This window comes from Barbatula barbatula, assembly GCF_947034865.1.
Source record: "Barbatula barbatula genome assembly, chromosome: 19".
Lineage (NCBI taxonomy): Eukaryota > Metazoa > Chordata > Actinopteri > Cypriniformes > Nemacheilidae > Barbatula > Barbatula barbatula.
This window is the reverse complement of record NC_136782.1, coordinates 4,636,751-4,657,699: the sequence shown is the minus strand read 5'-3', so window position 1 is coordinate 4,657,699 and position 20,949 is coordinate 4,636,751. Positions and strand designations below refer to the sequence as shown.

At 43.2% G+C, this 20,949-nt stretch overlaps 1 protein-coding gene across 2 annotated transcripts in view; it reads left to right on the top strand.

Annotated features, from left to right (window-relative positions):
* tenm4 (teneurin transmembrane protein 4) overlaps nucleotides 1-20,949 on the top strand; it is a gene marked incomplete at its 5' end in the record, with an annotated part of 141,332 nt that overhangs the window by 49,490 nt on the left and 70,893 nt on the right. For both annotated transcript variants that reach the window (XM_079481034.1, XM_079481033.1), the window contains 5 exons: nucleotides 5,265-5,426; nucleotides 7,981-8,195; nucleotides 9,672-9,888; nucleotides 19,873-19,974; nucleotides 20,395-20,589. In XM_079481034.1, the coding sequence (XP_079337160.1) occupies nucleotides 5,265-5,426; nucleotides 7,981-8,195; nucleotides 9,672-9,888; nucleotides 19,873-19,974; nucleotides 20,395-20,589 (891 nt within the window). The remainder of the gene's footprint in view (nucleotides 1-5,264; nucleotides 5,427-7,980; nucleotides 8,196-9,671; nucleotides 9,889-19,872; nucleotides 19,975-20,394; nucleotides 20,590-20,949) is intronic.

Sequence of the window (20,949 nt, the reverse complement as noted above, 5' to 3'; positions counted from 1 at the left end):
AACATTTTCCACAGGTTAACAATGTATATAGTCGCCCAATTCAAACCATTAGAATACCAGAGCAATATCGACGGACTGATGAAATATTCTTCGCTTGAAAGGATTGTTTTTAGGTTTGTGTCACAGCGTAGTAATATTTTCTTTGTGGTTGTAGATGAAGATAATATGCAATGATAAGCTTGAACTTCAATATACTGTAGATGACACTGTAACAAGAAAGTTAGGTCATAGACCTGCTCAGTTACCATATTAACCTTGAGCGTGACACGTGGCTTTAAAGAGCAATTCCTACCATTAAGTGTAGCTTTATTTTGTCTTGAAAGCGTAATGGTGTTAGTAAGTAGGCTGCTGAAACAAAGCTTAAACAAATTTTATCATGGGATTCTTGCGTTCTCTACAGCTTCACTTTACACACACACTCGCACAGACCTGAGTGAAGATATTAGTCACTCCTGACAGATTCCTCTCTGCCACAATGTGAAAGTGAAAAATGGCTTGAGACTCTTTGATCTACTAACTTGCTGATGATGTGCTTTTCACTGCCTCTCATTTATAGACAGCAGTCTGATCGTGAAGTGAGACCAAAGGAGGAGCATTAAAACAAGAGAAGCGTCCATTGGGAGTCTACGTGAAAAAATCAGGCTCTCTTGAACTGGGTAAACGTAACATGTAAGGGTGCTCGCTGTTTTGGAGATTGATTGAATGCCCACGCGCGTTTAGATCGACTTGTTAATATATATGTGGGATGAGTGTACAAAATAAAGCATGTTAAGGGGTGAAGAAAAGACGGAAGAGGTAGACAGAAAGCATTTTTGGCAATACTCATGGGATGGATGTTGCCTTTCATTGTCATCCACTTCTCAGCAGGTTTTGTAGAGGTCTGAAGCACAGAAGTGGAGCGGTAATGAGCCTTGTGTTTCTTTTAAACCGAAGCAGTAGTTTGTTCAGGCTTCCTGCTTCCTAATTGGCTTGCACGGATCCACCAAAATATTCTGCCAAAGTAAAGATTGCAGAGACATTGCATGTGTCCAGCCTTGGACTCGCGTTTCCGCACGGCTGCCGTTTTACTCCCATCAGGTCGCGGGGTCTTTCCTCTTGCCGTTCCAGCGGGACCCTCATTAAAACACCCAGCAAAGACCGCTTCCACCTGTCCCTATTTTGCTCCCTGCTTGGGGAGCCTGGCTGACAGCTGAGAGAGAGGGAATGGGTGAGTTTGGGTGATGGAAGAGTTTGCGCCAGGCGGAGAAACATATTTCATAAGCTGGACCCTTCCCAGCACACTCTGGAAATCACAGATACCGGGGTGGGAGGGAAATAAATCATAATGATGTTCCGTGGTGGGGGGTAACCGGGCATTTCGCATCAGAGTCGAACAGGAAAAGTTGCAGAGGGGCCAGATGGAAGATGTGTCCTGTGAAGGAGCAATTACTTGGACATTTGGAATGCCACCCAGAGCTGTGATGCCTTGATTCGGTTGTCCTCTCTACTGCACATGCGCCGACGGTTCTCCCATCATTGGTGAGCTACAAATCAGCTAGTAGGGAGAGATTCCACACTCAGTCTTTGGCGATGACAGTTTCAGCCGTCTCTCGTGGCATCTCAGTACTTCTGTGACACAGGCAATTCCAGTGGTACGGATGGGGTTGGGGCACATAGTCGTTTGCATTTATATTGTCTTTCAAGGCAGCCCCGACTTTTTATCGCCTTCACAAATACTCTCTCACAAAGTACCGCCAACATGCAGACATTTCTTCAGGAATGCCCGAATCTGTCGGAATGCAATCAACAAAACGCACGCCCTGCAATTTTCCAAATGGCTATTGATTGGCTGAGCCAGAGGATGGCCGCTCTCATCCACAGTGGCAACGGCTGTCAAAGGCTTTATCGTTTCTCAGGTGACATTTTTACCATTAAGTAAAAGGGCCTGTTAGCATGTAACATTGGATTTAATTAATAACCAAACATACGAAGGGATGCAAAGCAGAAATCTTCATTTGTCACGACCGGTCTGCAGCTATGGCCAGGTTTTTAAACCGCCAGTTAGGTTTTTCTGGTTAAGATAGAGCAAGCACATCTTTGCAGAATCTGAAGGATCATTGATTTTACAACATATAAAGCAGGACAGAAGAATTCAAACCAAAGGCCCAATGAAGCACTTAGACACCCAACCCTATACTACAAATATTAACTTTTAAAAGTTTGAGGGAATAGCAATTTATAGCAATTGTACACAATTATGATAAAGATACAGAGAAACAACATTGTTGGGATAACTTTTATAGCTATTTTGTCCAGCTGATTAACGATTAAACATTAACAGCATCAAAATCCATAAAAATGTTATGGGTTTGCATATTTAAAATTTAAACTGCAGAGCATGAGTTTAGAATAAACATAACGTTACCATAAATTAGTGTTGCTACTTAAAATGCTATTATTATAGTTCAGTTGTAAGAGCATGGCACTAGGAATGCCAAGGTCGTGGGTTCGATCCCAGGGGATTGCACATAGTCAGAAACAATTGTATAATACAATGCAATGTAAGTCACTTTCGATAAAAGCCTCTGCCAAATGCATAAATGTAAATGTATAGATTTTCTTGGTTTTAACAGCCCACCATCCCACTACAATACTGATAAAGAGCTCTGTTAATTTTATGTTTAACCTATTTTATTTTTAGAACAATGGGTGTATATGGCATATTTATAAATAATATTATTTCATCAAGTGCTTTATATAATTATAGAAAAATAATGTACCACATTATGTACAAATATTGAAAGTATAATAATACAAACATAAAAATTCAAGATGAAACGAGCGCGTAATGCGTTACTTTCAAATTTAATTTAGAATTAAGATCTTGGGCGAGTTGCACTTTTACCTTTTTTGATTTGAAAGCTTCAAGTCCTTTATTGTGATATATGTACTCGGTACAATACAATTCTTACTTTGTTGCTCCTCACGAGAAAGACAAATTACAGGACAGTAAAAATAAGAAGATAAAAATATATGCAAACTAGGAAAGGACAATCTGAATCAATGAGATCATCAATGCTGCCATTGTCAATTTAGCATTTTCTTCAATTTAATAAAATTGTTTAAGATAAACTCTCTAACTTAATACACATTTTTTCAATGTGGCCAGCCATGTAATAAGCAGGATAATGTACAAGCAGCCGGCTGTCTATCGCGAAATAAGCCCCTTCAGTGTGATACAAGACCCCCGGCTTCGCGACCTGATCACACTGGTGGGGCTTATTTCTGCGATAACAATCAGCTGCCTGTACATTATCCCTTACGTATATTACACCACAGAACATTAAACCGCCTGAATTATTAAATAATAAACGCAACGCTTTTTATATAATTTTTATATCGAGATCATGATAAATTGCTCTATTTTAATGGATTCCAGTCGATATTTCCAATGAGTCAAAAAGTCATTTCAGATTGGAAATCATCTTTTACAATTGGGCCACAAACAGTTTAATGGTGTGATGGGTGTTGTCTAATGGGGTTAGCGTTTCGTAAATGCCGGAGGTTTTGTATTGTTGTTGTTTTTTAATATGAGCATTAGCAGATTGTTATTATTTCAGTGCTCTGTCACAGCAAAATCAAGATTGATTCGTGGTCTGATAATTACGGGAGCTATAGGTTTACGTTCGCAAACATTTTGAAAGAACAATAAATCATTCATTTAGACATTTTCTCGCCCTTATGGAGACAAGATATTTGTTGCCACACAAAACAAATACATTCTCTCCTCGCAGAGATATTGAGTGGAGCGGAAAAGTAATTTTTAGCTCTGAATTCTCACTACAGGTTGTCATGAGAGTGCGGCAGAGAATGGCACTCGTACAATTTGAAACCAGCTCTGTACTTATAAAGGAGAAATGAGGACTCACGTAGGGAGAGAAATGGAGCATTGGAAAGACACAAGCTCAAGATCATTTGTTTTATCTACTTCGACAAAAGCCGTAGTCCACTGTAGTTCATGTACTGGACTTGTCTCCATAAACCACTAACGCGTCGATATACTAGCTGTACGATATTGTATGCATGATTAACCTGAAGTCATCCTTAATCGTACTGCCTCAAAAATATCGTGTCAAAGGTGTCACCAATTGCACTATGTAGCTCATTTGATTTGAGTTATGGAGATTGAAGCGGTTAAATGACTCAACATTCTTCCACCAGGGAAGTAAATACGTTCAGTGCTTAGCACGTTAATGGAGATGCAGCCCATCTTCTAATTACGTGATCTTTGATTTTAGTTCGGACATGGAAGTTCAATTGAAACCCTAAAAGAAATGACTTTGTTGGCATTTTATCTGCTGACCGAAGACTTCCACAACAAGGTTTTGCCTGGCTAAGCTGGTCTTGACCATTCTCTTGTTGGTGATCCATCATGCCCGGCGCCTCCTCCCCTGTTCAATGCAGCATCAAGGTTCACCCCTATAGATGCTTCTTTTGTTGACCTTGTAAAATATCTCTGTGTCTTCCGGTGCTACTAACGCATTCATCCAAAGCGCTTCTTGTGTTCCTGCTGACTTGATCATTTCCTTGTCTCCAGGCCACGGGGGGGGGGGATTAGTTAACTAATAGGGATGAAAAGAAAAGTGATGCATTGTGGGCTCTGGCTTTTTTGTGTGCTGGTTGTACAACACTTTTTTTGTCTTGGAGTGGGGGTTGTGGTCTTGTTTAGTTCTTGTTTGACTACTTCACAGTGCCTTGAGGTAACTCCACTAACCAGTTCTATATTTATATCTTTAAATGGCATAAATACTATTACATTATGCCGAGATTCTTCTTGTGTGCCTTTGAGGTGTGCACTGAACGTCATGGCAATGGCAAAGCTATAAGGTGGCATTACATTTATTAAGAGACTTAAAGCTTCATTTAAGGAACTGTTAAACAGTTTGCTGCTTGCAAACACCGAAACACAAGATGTCTTCTATTGGAAACGCAAAATAGAATTTAGATGAGTTTTTTTGTCTGGCATTTGTTGACTGCACAGCTGCTTGGGGTTCTCTGGGTGCACATAAATTGCCAAAGATTAATCAAGTCAGAAGACATTTGCTTTCATATAGCCATGCTTTAATTACCCCACAGTCCCAAGGATGTTAATTTTCAGATGCAACGTCTATTGTATTCCTCCATGAATCTAATTTAATTACATTAATGTACACCAAGTCACATGTTCAGCAACCGTTGCTCCCTCGCTCGTAAATTTACCATCTGCCGCTGCTCTTTTTCCACAGCCATGCACCTCTTTGGGCTCAACTGGCATTTGCAGCCAATGCAGAGGCAGATTTATCAGTTGACGGAAGACAACACGAGTGGCCTGCATCTGCCCACGGATCTGGGCTTGCCGCCTTTGGGCAACACGGGGCTGGAGTTTCCGGATAGAGGAAAAGATGATGGTATGAATCTTATGTTTTCAAGTCAATGTGAAAAACGAATTAATCGTGTTTACTTTCCCACCATTTGTCAATACCAGATGTATGAAGCCAAGCACTGGCCTGCATGTCACACTGTGAACTTAAAAGGATAGTTCACCCCACAAAAGGGTCATCATTTATTGGCTTCATTTTGTTCAAAAGCGTGTTTGTGACTCTGTGTCTGCTGTGAAACACAATATCAGAAATTTTGTGAAGTGTGTTTGTGTGCATTCAATGGAAGTTGGTTACCAACATGCTACGAAATATCTTTTGTGTTCTGCTGAAGTAAGAAAGACACGAGGGGGAATAAATGATTGAATTCTAATTTTTGGGTAAACTATCCCTTTCAAATGGATTGTAAATGCCATTTTATTAGGTTTAGAATTTGTAAAACCTTGATGTCTAATAAACACACAACAGTTGAAAACATTACATTTCATAATATTTAGTTCCTCTGACTTTGATTAATCTCGCACTTTTTTTGGCCGGGCATTTGAATGCATGCCCTTCAGCCATCATCTCAAATCCAACATCACATTTCCAATTAATATCCTGCCAGATTCGCATGAACTCATCCCCCGCTAATTTAGTTCCGCACTGGCCAGTATTATAACGTCTTATTTTTGATTTTCAAAGACTTAACAAGATCCAGGATTACTTGCCAGCCAACACCACACTGCGACCGGTCTCGCTGGCTTGCCGCAAGATCCGCATTACAATCCAATGAAAGTTGCCGGGAAAGTGGGAAGGGAATTATTTGTTCCTGGAAGAAGGAATGGCACAACTTTAGGGATTGAGTATCCAGGGGCTCAAGACAGATTAGAAATTGCCCCATCCAGAAATCCATGCATTCCTTTCATATCCAAGACTGGACTAGAGTTTTCCTGGCAGCGGAGGAAAGGGGGCATGACTAACCCCTGTGGTCACAGAGGCTTCTTACAGTAGGAAAAGTTTTCAGAGCACAGCCCAAGTTTAGGCATTTGATTTGCCACTGGTCTCAGACAAAAGGAGGGAGATCACACCATTACCATATAGATGAGTCGGGCCGACGTCTTTTTCATTTAGCGGCCGCCGGAGAAGGAGCCAACGAAGGCTCGAATGCGATGGCTGCGGCAGGCCCTCTGTTTGAGTGACGTGTGGCTGAGTGGAAATCGATAGGCTGGGCTTTTTAATTCTGACTGTCAGAGTAACATTGTCATCAGGAACACAGCGAATCAATTCGGCGTCAACGCGCTGGACATCCCTGGCATTAACTTAAATAAACACTGTAGCGGTGAGCTTTTCTGACAGTCTGAATATTTGCACCTTCCAGTCATCAGTTCAATTATCCATAAACATGTTATCTGGAAAGTGCCAGCGAGACATTGTTTAAATTCATGCATTTGCCAACTCTGCTGACCATTTGTGTGCTGCTACGGGGTGAGACACGGAATCGTAATGCTCTCCGTGGGGACTGCTCTCACAAAGATATATCCGGGACACATTATTTTCCAAAACAAAAATGATTTACCCTTAAAAATTATAATGTTCATAAACACAATTCTCAATACCATAATGTATCTAGACATAGTTTTTATAAATTACAGTTTTTTATTGTCAGTGAAACAATAAAATTCTTGAAACACTATTAGTATCATTGTGCAGTATCAATGCTCATACAGTATTCATAGTCTTATTTACGGGTTTAACTTTTTTGCTGTAAATTTAAGAATCGCAGTGCGGGGATACTGTGATGGAATAATAAACCAAAGTTTTTTGCGAAATTCCTTATGGTAAATGTCATATTTAAAGTTGCAATCCGAATTTTTTTAATTGCAGGTTACTTTACTTATGTGTACAATTGATACACTTTTGAATTGTGGTAAGACAAGGGGGACAGTTTTGAAAACTGATTGTTTACTTGATTTTGGGGCAAAATATTGACCTATAACTTTTCAAATTCATTCAAATTCAAACATTTTAGCTAGAGGAGTCTGCCATATCCCACATTTCCATTAAACATTTTAAGCAGCATTCTTTGAGTTCCCTGCGATGTTTAACTGCGACTGATGTTGTAACACGTTATACAGTATAGAGGCTGCAAATTTATAGTCGAGAAAGCGTGTCCTGTCTCTCCAGATATAGCTCATCGCAAATGATTGACTTTTCAAGAGACTGCCATCTGCCGTAGCATGTGTAGCCCAACGCGACGGCTGCTTGAGAGTCCTCCGGGCTCAGTTTGCAAGGATGTCTGCTTTTGTCGCCATCACTGTGGAAATTGGCCGATACACACGAGCAAACAGATGTTGCTATTTCCTTCGGGTCCAATAAGGAAGGTGCATCAGCATCACGTGTAAGCATATGGAACATTTCCAACGTACAAAACTTGGACTTCCGGTACCTGCGTAACTCAGGGAAGGTGGTCAGTGAGTTTTTTTTTCTGATGTGATGCAAAATGAGCAGCAGGGTCGTTCACCCGGTGCACTGACCCCTCTTCCCACACCATATGGTAGATTTATGAGGTGTCAAGCTGACTGATAGATCTCATTTTCCACAGGTAAACTAGATGGCTTTTTCCCAGAGGACAGCTTCATAGACATGGGTGAGATAGACGTGGGCCGTAAAGTCACTCAGCTTATCCCGCCCGGAATCTTTTGGAGGTCGCAGGTCTTTATCGACCACCCCATGTACCTTAAATTCAACGTGTCCCTTAGTAAAGATGCCTTGGTGGGCATCTATGGAAGGAGAGGGCTCCCTCCATCACACACACAGGTGGGTCGAATAAGTTTGTCTTTTTAACGTTTGTATCGGTTGTGTTTTATATTGGTTTTCTCATCAAAATGACAAATTTTGGGCAGAATTGTGCTAATTTATTAAATCTAGGATTGAGAAATGGCGGATTCAAACCCATATACTGTATATGAACATCACAGGTGATATGGTCTTAAGCATCCATGCTAACTGTCAAATGCTAAATGTTAAAATCTCAACATTTTTAAAGGTAATATGTGTCAAATTGGTCAAACAGATTCCTAAACTCATGCCATTGGTTAAGCCAGTATTCAGTTCTGGCTGGTTGGGATGCTTAAGCAAACCAAGCAATATCGACTCATTTTGAATTATCTTTGCACATTACAGGAATAGTTCGCTCAAAAATAAAAATTAATTTAAACAACCTCTTGTCATTAAACCTGTGTGACTTTATTTACTCTGCAGAACACAAAATATATTTTGAAGAATGCTGGGAACCGAACAACGGCAGTACCCATTCACTTCTATTGTAAAGATACAAAACCAATTGTCAATAGGTACTGCCATTATTCTTTTCCCAACAATCTTCTAAATTTCTTCTTTTGTGTTCAACAGAAGAAAGAAAATCGTATACGTTGGAAATGATAAGAGGCAATGATGAGAGAATTTTCATTTTTGGGTGAACTATCCCTTTAAGCTCTAATAAAAAAGTACTTTAACATCGACGAGCTAGTCACGACTTCATAAAAGGTTCATAGTTGCTCTTCTACTCAAAAGTTTCTGAGTTTTTTTAATTAAATCCAATCTGAATTATCCACTGCTTTTTGACTTTTTGACTGTTTGTCCATACTATTTATTTGTCAATGGCTTATAGCGGTAGCATATTCCCACAAGGTTTCATTTAATTTCGCGGCATATTATTGTCTCAAAAAGACTTCTCTCAAAGGCTTTGACATAAACAGACACTTAATTTCAGTATTGAACACAGAGCATTTCAGCCTCCCTGTATTGATCTGGTGCATAGGTGCAGTGGTGTTGTGTCACTGGAAATTGCTTTAAGGTCTTGGTTGATAGACTCCTTCAATTGAGCCCCGCTAACCGATAATAAAACAAAGAGATATGACGTTTTTCTTCATGTACATTTTTAGGGAATGCACATTTTGTAAAGTATTTAGCAAGTTGAGAGAAACTAATCATCACATATGAAATGATTTGTGAAGCAAATCTGACGCAATCCATGTGTCTGATATGGTAAAGAGTAAGAGTATGATATGGTAATACGGTACTATGACACTCAGCCTTTGGTAGATATTTAAAATAGCACAGTACAAGGGTGTTGTCTTCTGACACCTGCATTAGTCCTCTTCTCACAATCTCAGCGGGCCCTCAGAGACCGGCTCCTGTTGGCTCCAACACGGTGGGCTTATCAGCTGCTGTAGGCTCATGTGTCGGCCCTAATGCTTGTCTGTGGTCTGTCTGTCTCTCCTCTGTCTCCAGTTTGACTTTGTGGAACTATTGGACGGCCGGCGGCTCCTGGCTCAGGGGGTGCCGGGCCTGGAGGGGCCGCCTTTTCCAGCCCACCAGCGAAGCCTGGTGCCCCTCACCAATTATGACACAGGCTTCATACAGTACATGGACTCGGGCATATGGCATCTGGCTGTTTACAATGATGGGAAGGAAACGGAGCAGGTGTCCTTTCTTACCACAGCGATCGGTTAGTACATTGTTAAACTGCAGATGTATTATTCACTGTTGTTCTGATGCATGTTGATATTCACATGACTTCTAGATTATAGTTGGCACCCAGTGCACCCAGTTGGACACTTGATTTTCATACCTTCCATTTACTAGGACGGAATTGTGACAGTTTAATTTATGCAGTTTTACAGGGGTGAACATTCGCTGGCCAAATTCTCATTACCCTGTGTCACTTAGCAACCAAACCCCACTTCGTGTTTTTTCGAGACATTTTTGGGCCAATTCATCCTCATAAACTCATAGATGTCAAGTCAGACAGGAATTAAATTACCACACAAACGTGATGTTTGTCAAAAAAAATTATGTTATTAGGTGTGCAATTTTCCTCCGGATGGTTCTTGAAAAACATGTTTTTCAATTTGCATTGCAATAGAATCATAGACTACCTCGAAAAAATCTGTAACTTTTGCCTAAATATCGCCATGTATGTTACTTTACGTACTTGAGTGCTCTTACTTCTTTACATCGTACCATCTTCCATGGGCTAAAGTCAAGTGATGTCAAACCGACGGCTCAACTAATAAATCATCATAGTAAGGTTATTGTTAGGAGATTTTAGCATTCAATTTTAAATACTTGCTCAATAAATTATTTGTGTTTATTTTAAACCAATACACTTACAGATTGCAACTTTAAACTGTAAGCACGTGAATATAGATTAAATCTGCTCACTATTTTCCACTGTTAATAAAGATTACATCCCTTCCACAAATTGGCAAAGTTCTCAATGATTTAAAAAAAGTAAATCTTTCAGTCTTTGCAGTCAATCACGAGCAAAATGATCTGGCATTATTTCCCCAGCAAAACAAGAATGAGGCACTGCCAGAATTTTTTGCCCGCGTCGCAGTACTTATCAGAGGCAGGCACGAGTGATATTACCCTTTTTAGCATTTCCATCTCAGGCAGTACAGACCTCTACAGAGTAATCAAAGTGGATTTGAATAAGAAAGATTGCTGAAATGAGCACCGCTTCACTCCTGCCCGCATGTGTTCTTCAGTGAGGGCCGTATGAGCTGCCAGTGAATCCCGACTCTCATTTAGTGTCTATTTGCATAGAACAGTGTGGCCTTGATTCAAGGCTTGAGATTTTTACGATTTGGTTTTCTGGTTTTGTCAAAATAATGATATTACATTGTAACCTCCAAACCAGTTGACCTCTGTGCTTCATGTGGATTTATATAAACCATAGAACTTAAGAAACTTAAAAATGGTCATTTGAATATGTAGAAACAGTATGTTAATATCTGAATGAAGGAAAAGTTTAATTAAAAATATATTTATATAAACGAAAAGGCTTTCCAAGCTGTGTCACAACTTCTACAAAATTCATGAAAGCACTTATGAATAACTTTTTGAGCTTAACAAGGTCACTAAATAGTGTGTATCATTTTAAATAATTATGATTATATTTTCAGTGCCACAACCTAAATTTTATAACTCCAATTAAAAAGAAAATGTTCGGATGTCAAGATTTTTTCCCTCATATAAAGTCAGCACCTTTTGAAAAAGGTTCATTCTGTTTACCTATAATTCAAACCCCTTTTCTAATACAAAACATGCCTTTCCTGCTGGTTGCCTTGATTGTGATTTCGACCTCAGTTCTCTATTTGCATAGAGCAAAGCGGCCTCGATTCAAAGCTTCTGATTGACGACCCATCTAACCCACAGCAGAAATTGAGCATCGTGTTGGCATGTGCGTTTTGTGGCACTAAAAAGGCTTTTTGCCACCCTCGCTTTAGCCACGGTCGTCTCCCCGATGGGACTGATTTTGATTTCTTCTTTTCTCCCGTGCCCTGAAAGCTCCTTTGATTAGCGCTAGCGCTTCGGGGAGGAAGAGCAGAGCTCAGGGCCGTCGTGAGGTTTCGGCTTACGTGGAGGTGGCAGCTGGGAGCTGTACTCACATGCTCTTTAATTAAACGCTCCTGGGCCACGGCCCATCTGTGAAGGGAGAGAGGAGGGGGTTTGGCAGGCTGTCGATCGATGCCACACAGCCATTTCTGCAGTTCCAGCCTGTCAAGGGGAAAAGGCAGCATTACGCCCCACTACCTTGGGCGAGCAGGGAAACACGATACCTTATAGACGAGACGTGACATGGTGGTGTAGTGTGGCGGAAGATGAAGAGAGGGAGAGACGGTCTGTTTATCCTGTATTGGTGGCTGTCGGATGCAACCTCCATCGGGAGTATGTCAGCCACCTGCGGTTCCGAGACGGACGGCGGACTTCAGAGCCGAGGGTTTGGAACGGCTGAAATGATTTGACTGGGAGCTGTGCCGCTAAGAGGGAGGCTGAAAGATGATGCAAGGGGAGATTGAAAAAGATGGATGTTGAAAAATCTGGGTCAGACGAATGGTGACCTTCAGCGGGATTTAGACTGAACTTGGTTTTAAGGACAGATACTGAACGTCCCACTAATCTCAAGTTTAAAGTAACTGCGTATGCTTAGATTTTGTATTGTTTCCTCATAAAATTCTCTCTACCAAATGAAATGCCTAATTTTGAGAAAGGAAACACAGCTCTTTTAAATATGGTTTCTTTCAGGGTGACAGAATTTCATTTTTGTGTGATCTATTCTATTTCTTACTCTTAGACGGCACTGTCATTAACTAGAAGTCACCTAAAAATATAGTTGCAACCTCAGAAACACATTTGATACCTAATTGAAACATGAACTGTCTCACTTACATCTCCTGAGCTTTACAAAAACAGCCTCTGAGCAATGCAAATGTCCTCCGGGTACCCGTATGCCACGGTCCGTCAGGGGAATCCAGGTGTTTCGAATTCCTCTATTGTTCTCGTTTTTAACATCCCTGTGCCTTTCTATTTTTATTTCCTCTTGTATACTTCCTTGGACTCTCTTTATCCCTCATTCTCACGACTCCTTATTACAAAGCTGAGGTATCCTTTTGGCATGTGACGCTGTCTCATTTGCCGTTGTCATATCAAGGAAGCATCTCCTGCGATAACTAGCTGATAGCTGCGTTCCCTCAGCCTTCAGAGAGCAGAAAGGCTTTCAAAAAGAACTCTAATATTAGCTAGTCATCACAGACCAAAAACAAGGACAGTGGTGTATTGCAATATGAGAGTATGCGAGTATGAGAGTCTGATTATCATGTCAGAAGGTTAGAGGTGTGAAATGTTTCATTCTTACATGTTAAATGTTGAAAGACTGTAAGAAACCATTGTAACTGTAAAGCAAAATGTTTTGTGATACATGAATTATTCGATTCAGGTTTATTTATAAAGCGCTTTTTACAATGTTGCATTGTTTTAAAGCAGCTACGTGAAAAAGCTGAAAATAAAGGGTAAAGAGTACAAACAGAGAGAATCATCTTAATAAAAGCAATGTTAATTGAATTTGCAGAAGTTAACATATTATCTCCCGGTGAGGAAGAAAATACAGCAACAGTGCCAAGGAACCAATATTCCAATGATGAATAAATTGAAAAAAGCAGTCTCAGCCGGGAGGGCCAGTTCTCATCTGACACCTCAAATCATTTGGCTTGTGGAGATATGTATAGTCTATTGTTTATCACCCGACTATTAATCTCACAAACATTGAAACGGAAAAAATTAAGTTTCATTGTCTTAATCTGAAGGTGGGACACACTCTGAGTTCTTGGACACCCTATCATCACCGTCCTAGCATTGTGCTGGCGATTTTTACTGTTCACTTTTTGCTTCTAGAATTCTGCGCTTCTCCTTAAACGTTTACGACTAAAGAATTTATATGAAGCATTATGGCCAGATATGTCGTACAATGTTTTTCGTCCCTGGTAAGTATTGCGCCGTTCCTTTCATCTCTGCATGAGACACAGATGGAAGCGTGCACGGTCTGGACTCGTGCCACTGAACTCGGATCAGTCACAACGTCAGAAATGCTTTTCGTGGCAGAGACATACGGAAAACGCTGATGGCGTCTCTAAGCACTTTTAGGACAGATACAAAGCGGGAAAGTCGTCGCGCGAGGATATAATTGTGTTTGCAGGAGTAATCCAAATGGCAGCACCTCCAAGCTTCATTCATCTTTACACACTCCATTACGCCAGCACACACTGACTTGCGGGAGACCTCTGGTTAGAAATGACGGCTGGTGGGCATCAAACGCCCCAACGCAGTCTTGATAGGCTCAGGCGAATCGGGGGGTGGCCAATCCGACAGCCTTTTCCTTTTACATGAAGTGAGCTTTCGCTCGAAAAATTATTTCAAAAACACCCTCCGAAGCCCAGACTGGTTACCTCCCTCCCTCTGTGCTTCTTTCTCTCTCTGCGTTCAGCTTTCCGTCTGTTGCATCCTCCGGATTGATTAAGTCTCTTGAGGAAGGGCAATGCTGTGTCCGGGCTCACATTTCCAGCCCTTTGTCCAACACAAAAGCAGCTTTGTCGGCAGAGCTGAGCCTACAGCTCACCCCCGGCCTCTGAGAGAGAGAGGGGGAGAAAATATTTTTCACCTTTATTTCATGTATAATTCAGAATGCATCCGTTTTTCAAATTCTAGCTGCGTGGAATGGTGGGATGATTTGCCTTCTCACAAATAGGAAGTTGTTATATATTTATTTAAAGAAATTCTTCACAAAACTGAACATTTTGTCATTTCCTCATGGTTTCTTGCAATCAGTTTTCAGGCCGTTTTTTAAATAAATTATACAAATAAATTATAAAATATGAAATAAAAAATTATATAATAAAATAAAATAAAATAGTAGTTTATTCAACATGCGCTAAATTGAACCATATGAACCATAATGCATGAATATAAATTAATAAAAGCTGTTTTTAATGTTTTTCCACAATGTTAAAACTTATCTTTCCTCCCTTTGTGGCCATATCGAAGATATCATGTCATCGTCGTTGTATGAAAAAAAATCTGTGTAAATATTCTTCAGAGATTTCTACTTGATCCACAGAAATGAAATGACAGCATAAGGGTCTCGAACATATTAAGGATAAAAAACGAACAAACTCTTCCTCATTGACATCTGCATCACCAGGAGTCTAATATACCAGCGATCTGTAATAAACCCATCCATGCGCGAGATGCTCTCGAAATGCAAAATCCAGTAATAGACTCATTGGTAGCGTTTAAAATTAGCATGCTTCACTGAAGCACGCAGTAGATGGAACTTTCATTAGCTGTGTCACTGGACGTGTCATACGCCCCCCCCGTGTGGCCTTTGCATGGTCAGCTTTAGTTACGTGTCATGAAAAAGCTTCGCTAATTGTGCCGACCTCCTTATTAGGATGAAGTAAATATGTCAAGTGCCTCCACTCTAGCTCCACTTCACCTTAGACCCTGAATTTCACACTTATCTTTATTTAAATTTAAGTACCAACTTACTAAGTTGAATTAAAACATCTCATTCTATTTATTGTGTTTTAAAAAGGTGTATTGTTTTACAAAGGTCATAGCATGCTGTGTGTCCACTAAAAAAATCGAATGAATTGCGAAATGATGAGTTTTACAACAGGTCTCCAAGAGATCCAACTCTAGCCCCCATGTGCTGAGAAATGTTCTAATAGTGTTCATACTATTAAATCTAAATCAATCTAAGAAGACTTTAATTGGACATTGACACCACGCATCTTAAAGTACAATCTTAATTTTGATCTTAAATACATCTTAAGAACAATCTTCTGCAGTACACAAAAGAAGATATTTTGAAGAATGTTGATAAACCAACAACCCATGAAAACATACAAAGGTGAAGGACGTACTCAGTTACTAACGTAACCTCGGTTCCCTGAGATACGGGAACGAGTGCTGCGTAGCAGGACGCTATGGGGAACCAGTATGGGAAAACTCCTTTTTCTCCGATTACTGAAGCAATTCAATAGCGCAGTGAAAACTGCACGCTCATTGGTTGGAAAAAAGTAAAACTTTAAACCAATGGTAGCGGAGCTGCCGGACCAATGGCGACGCTATATAAGTCGACGCATCGCCGTAGGGTCCTCAGGTTACTTCGACTGAAGCGACGACAATGCATTTTGTAGCACGGCAAGGAACGCAGTACTCGTTCCCGTATCTCAGGGAACCGAGGTTACGTTAGTAACCGAGTACGTTCCCTATCGATACTTCACTCATACTGCGTAGCAGGACGCTATGGGGAACCAGTATAATCACGCCGTGCTACAGATGGAACGAAAAACACAGTTAGTCTCGGAGCCTTGGCTCGAAGACGGGGTAGAACAGGGAATCCCTGAGAAGGCGGAGAAGGTCAAGCTAGTAGGTGGCCTAGTCCGTTAATCGTCCCAAAAAATATTAGGTGCTGGCGTGGCCATAGAGCCAGGGCTCAGCGGCCTAATCCAAAGCAGAAAGGACCCGGGCCTGAAGGGCCGGGACGTCCAGACTGTAAAATCTTGTAAAAGTGGACGGCGAAGCCCAGCAGGCCTCCGCACAGATATCCTCTATAGAGACACCGCTAGACCAGGCCCAGGAAGAGGCAATGCCTCTAGTAGAATAGGCTCTGAAGGCCCAAGGAAGAGTACGCCAACGATATAGCCTCGACTATCCATTTTGACAGTGTATGTTTCGAGACCGAAGACCCTCTGGTGCGGTCACTGAAGCACACAAAGAGCTGTTCCGACCGTCTGAATGGGGCGGAGCGCTCAATGTAGATTTTTAATGCTCTGACTGGGCAAAGCAGGTTAGGCTCTGGGTCCCGCTCGGAGGAGGGGAGAGCAGAGAGCGTAATAACCTGTGCTCTAAACGGAGTAGAGAGCACCTTAGGTACATGGCCATGCCTTGGTTTGAGGACAACCTTGGCGTTGTTAGGCCCAAATTCAAGACAGGATGAGCTCACAGAGAGAGCCTGTAGGTCGCCTACACGCTTTACCGATGCTAAAGCGAGAAGCAGAGCGGTCTTGAGCATTAGGAACGGAGGTCCACAGATAGCAGAGGCTCAAAGGGAGGGCTCTTTAGAGCCCTCAGGACCGTGGGCAGATCCCAAGTGGGAACTGTAAGAGGGCGAGGGGGGTGTGGCCGCCTGGAGCCCTTGAAGAAACGAACGATGAGGTCATGTGAGGCTGAAATGGCTGCCACATAGACTTTGAGCGTGGAAGGGGCACGGCCGTTATCCAACAACTCTTGCAAGAATGACAGTATCAGCGATATGTCACAGGACACCGGGTCAGCGCCGCGTGGTGTACACCAGAAGGCGAAGACAGACCATTTGAGGGCATAGAGACGTCTAGTGGACGGGGCTCTAGCCTGGGATATTGTGTTCAGGACGCCCTCGGGGAGGTCCGTAGGCTCCCGTCGAGAGGCCAAAGGTGTAGAGCCCACAGCTCTGGCTGGGGGTGCCATATCATGTTCCCTGCCTGAGAGAGGAGGTCCCGCCTCAAGGGAATGGGCCACGGGGCTGCTACTAGCAGCTGAGAGAGATCTGCGACCAAGGCTGGTTTTCCCACAGAGGGGCTACCAATAGCACTCGGTGCGCTTGATCCCTGATCGTCTGCTGTAAGAGCGCGATCGGGGGAAAAGCGTAGAGGGGCTGGTTGGGCCAAGTGTGGGCCAAGGCGTCCCTACCCTTTGAAAAGTACGTTGGGCAATGAGTATTGTCTTCTGAGGCGAAAAGGTCGACTTCTGCCTTGCCAAAGATTTGCCAGATTTGCTGAACCGACATGGGGTGGAGCGTCCATTCGTCCGAAGGAACGTTGCTCAGAGATAGCATATCTGCCCCCCGGTTCAGTCTGCCTGGAACGTGAGTTGACTTCAGTGAGTGCAGATTGGACTGGGCCCATTCCAAGAGGCGTTATTCCAGGGAAAAAAGGCGTTTTGAGGAGAGGCCTCCCTGGTGATTTATGTAAGATACCACCGTCGTGCTGTCTGATCGGACTAAGACGTTGCGATCCTTTAGCACCGGCAGGAAGTAGCGAAGAGCCAACCATACTGCCTGCATTTCCAGGTAGTTGATGTGGAGGCTTCTTTCCTGGTTCGACCAGTGGCCGAAGGCAGGTTCACCGTCGCACAGAGCCCCCCAACCCGTGTTGGAGGCGTCTGTCGTGACCACTTTCCGGCTGCACGTGGAGCCCAGGGGCATACCCTGCACAAGCCAAAGGGGATCTTTCCACGAGGCTAGGGCGGTTACGCAGGCTTGGTTCACCAAAACACGTAGACGTCCAAGACACCAAGCGTGTGGAGGAACTCTCGGCTTCAGCCAGTACTGGAGGGGGCGCATCCGGAGGATGCCCAGACTCAGCACCTGAGATGCAGAGGCCATAAGGCCCAGCATTTTCTGAAAAACCTTGAGGGGGCGTGAAACCCCGGGTGTGAATGAGGCCACAAGCCGTCGAATAGCCAGAGCTCGTTCTGGCGATATTCTGGCCGTCATGTGATTTGAGTCGAAGACTGCCCCCAGGAACGATATATGTTGGCCCAGGCATTTCAAATGGCTGAGGAGGAGGGATCTGTGGGATCTGTGGGGATCTGAACAAGCCAGTCGTCGAGGTAGTTCAGAATGCGGATTCCCTTCTGTCTGAGAGGGGAAAGAGCCGCATCCATGCACTTTGTGAAAGTGCGGGGAGCTAGAGAGAGTCCGAATGGGAGGACCATGTACTGATATGCAACCCCCTGGTAGGCGAATCTCAAAAATCGTCTGTGACGGGGGGCTATCTGGATGTGGAAGTATGCGTTTTCCAGATCCAGAGAGAAGAACCAGTCCTCTGGGCGTATTTGCGAGAGGATCTGCTTCATCATGATCATTCTGAAACTCCGTCCTTCTTTGGTACGAGGAAGTATCAGCTGTAGAAGCCTGACTCGGTTTGATCTGGAGAAACCATTTCTATGGTTTCTATGGTTTCTTTGTCCAGTAAGTTCCTCAACTCTGTCATTTGAGTTCTGTACTCGGGTGGGGACGACCCCGCGGAAGCCGGCTGTTGTGTCGGAGTTGGCTTGGGGTGAATCGCCACAGGTCTGGATCCGGGTCTTTTTGGCAGAAAGTGCTTCATGACCTGCGAAGACTTCTGCGCAGCCGTGAAGCGTTCCACGAATCCCTTGACCGCCGGTCCGAAGAGGCCGGTAGTGGAAATTGGAGCTTCCAGGAAGGGGACCTTGTCTACCTCCTTGATCTCCGTGAGCGTCAGCCACAGATGACGCTCAAGCACCACCAGGCTGGCCATGGATCTTCCTATCGCCTGGACCGTGGCCTTGGTGGCGCGTAGGGCGAGATCCGTTGCGCTCCGAAGCTCCCTGAAGAGTGCGGGGTCAGGGCTGGACTCGTCCATACCTTGGAGGAGTTTGGCCTGGTAGACCTGGAGCACTGCCATGGAGTGTAGTGCCGAAGCCGCCTGGCCGGAGGACGAGAATGCGCGTCCAGCGAGGGCCGAGGTGGTTCTGCACGGCTTAGATGGATGAGTTGCCTTCGCCTTCGAAGACTCCACACAAGTGACAGGGACGACGCGGCATTTGCAACAACTCCGGGAAAGAAATTGCTCTTTTAGCGTCGCCGGATAGCGGCAGGGAAAAGACCGTTGCTGAATAGCGAAACCGCTCACTAGCGAAGCCGCCAACAGAATACGTTGGATGCGAAGCCGCTGAATGAAGCCGCTGAGCAGGAGGCCAAATCCGCTGCAGGTGCTCTCTCGACGGCGAAGTCAGTCAGTCTCGGGAAGTGAAGAAGAGTCGTCGCTGATGGAGAAGAGATCTGAGGACCCTACGGCGATGCGTCGGCTTATATAGCCGTAAGCACCGCCCTTTCTGGCGGGTACCATCACCATTGGTCCGGCAGCTCCGCTACCATTGGTTTAAAGTTTTACTTTTTTCCAACCAATGAGCGTGCAGTTTTCACTGCGCTATTGAATTGCTTCAGTCATGGAAGAAAAAGGAGTTTTCCCATACTGGTTCCCCATAGCGTCCTGCTACGCAGTATGAGTGAAGTATATATATGTAGGGAACTACAAGATATGAAACGTTCTGAAAAACATTGTGTGATTATGTGCTTTTGTAGACTCGATTGATGACTGTCCTAGTAACTGCTTTGGAAATGGAGACTGCGTGGCCGGAAACTGCCACTGTTTTCCCGGCTTCAGAGGACCAGACTGCAGCAGAGGTGAGTCTTTATATTCATACCTACAGTCTAGCTATTAAGATGAATTCAAAGCTTAACTGTTGTTTTTGTGCGCTCTGTCGCTTTAAACTGATACATCAGAGGCATTCTGTCAGTCCTTTTATTTGTACTCTTCTGAAAGTTTTTCTTCCATGTATTCCAGTCCCTCGATCATTTACTATTCGGAAACCTCTTGTTCATACGCAACTTTAGAATCAATACGATCTCACACTTTTACCATTTAATATCAGTCTGTAGTCTGTCTTGTGTGGTCTTGTGGTGGGATGTTGATATTGATTTTCACACAGACATGAGTTGCCACCTTTCCACGCGAGTCCAGCAGAGGCGCAAAGCAATGTTCTTTTGACACTACGTCTGGCTGCCCTCCTTTTAATTCCTTTGTGTTTGTGTGTGTGTCTCCAGCGTCCTGTCCAGTGCTGTGCAGTGGAAACGGTCAGTATCTCAAAGGTCGCTGCATGTGCCACAGTGGCTGGAAAGGATCCGAATGTGACGTTCCAACCAACCAGTGCATCGATATCACCTGCAGCGGACACGGCACATGCATTGTGGGAACATGCATCTGTAATCCGGGATACAAAGGGGAGAACTGTGAAGAAGGTATGGGTGAACATGAACCTTAATGTCTCAAAAGGTGCTTCACGATGCCATAGACACAATTTGGATTCTTTAACAAAATTTAAGAGCATTTGAGAAAATGGTTCTTTGGGAAAACAAATAATGGTGCTCCTTTGGCATCGCTATGAAGAACTTCTGTAGCAACTTTATTTTTTTAAGACTGTAGCTTCTCTTTTACTTAAAGAAATCTGACATTTTACGCACCAAAGCAGCACATGTTTTGTACTATCATGGCCTTTTTAGTATGCATAGATACCCATCTGAATTGTTAAGATAGGCTCTCATGACCTTCGAGTTTGAGGCGGCCCATATGTATCGGAGTCATCTCGTTGCGTCTAGAAA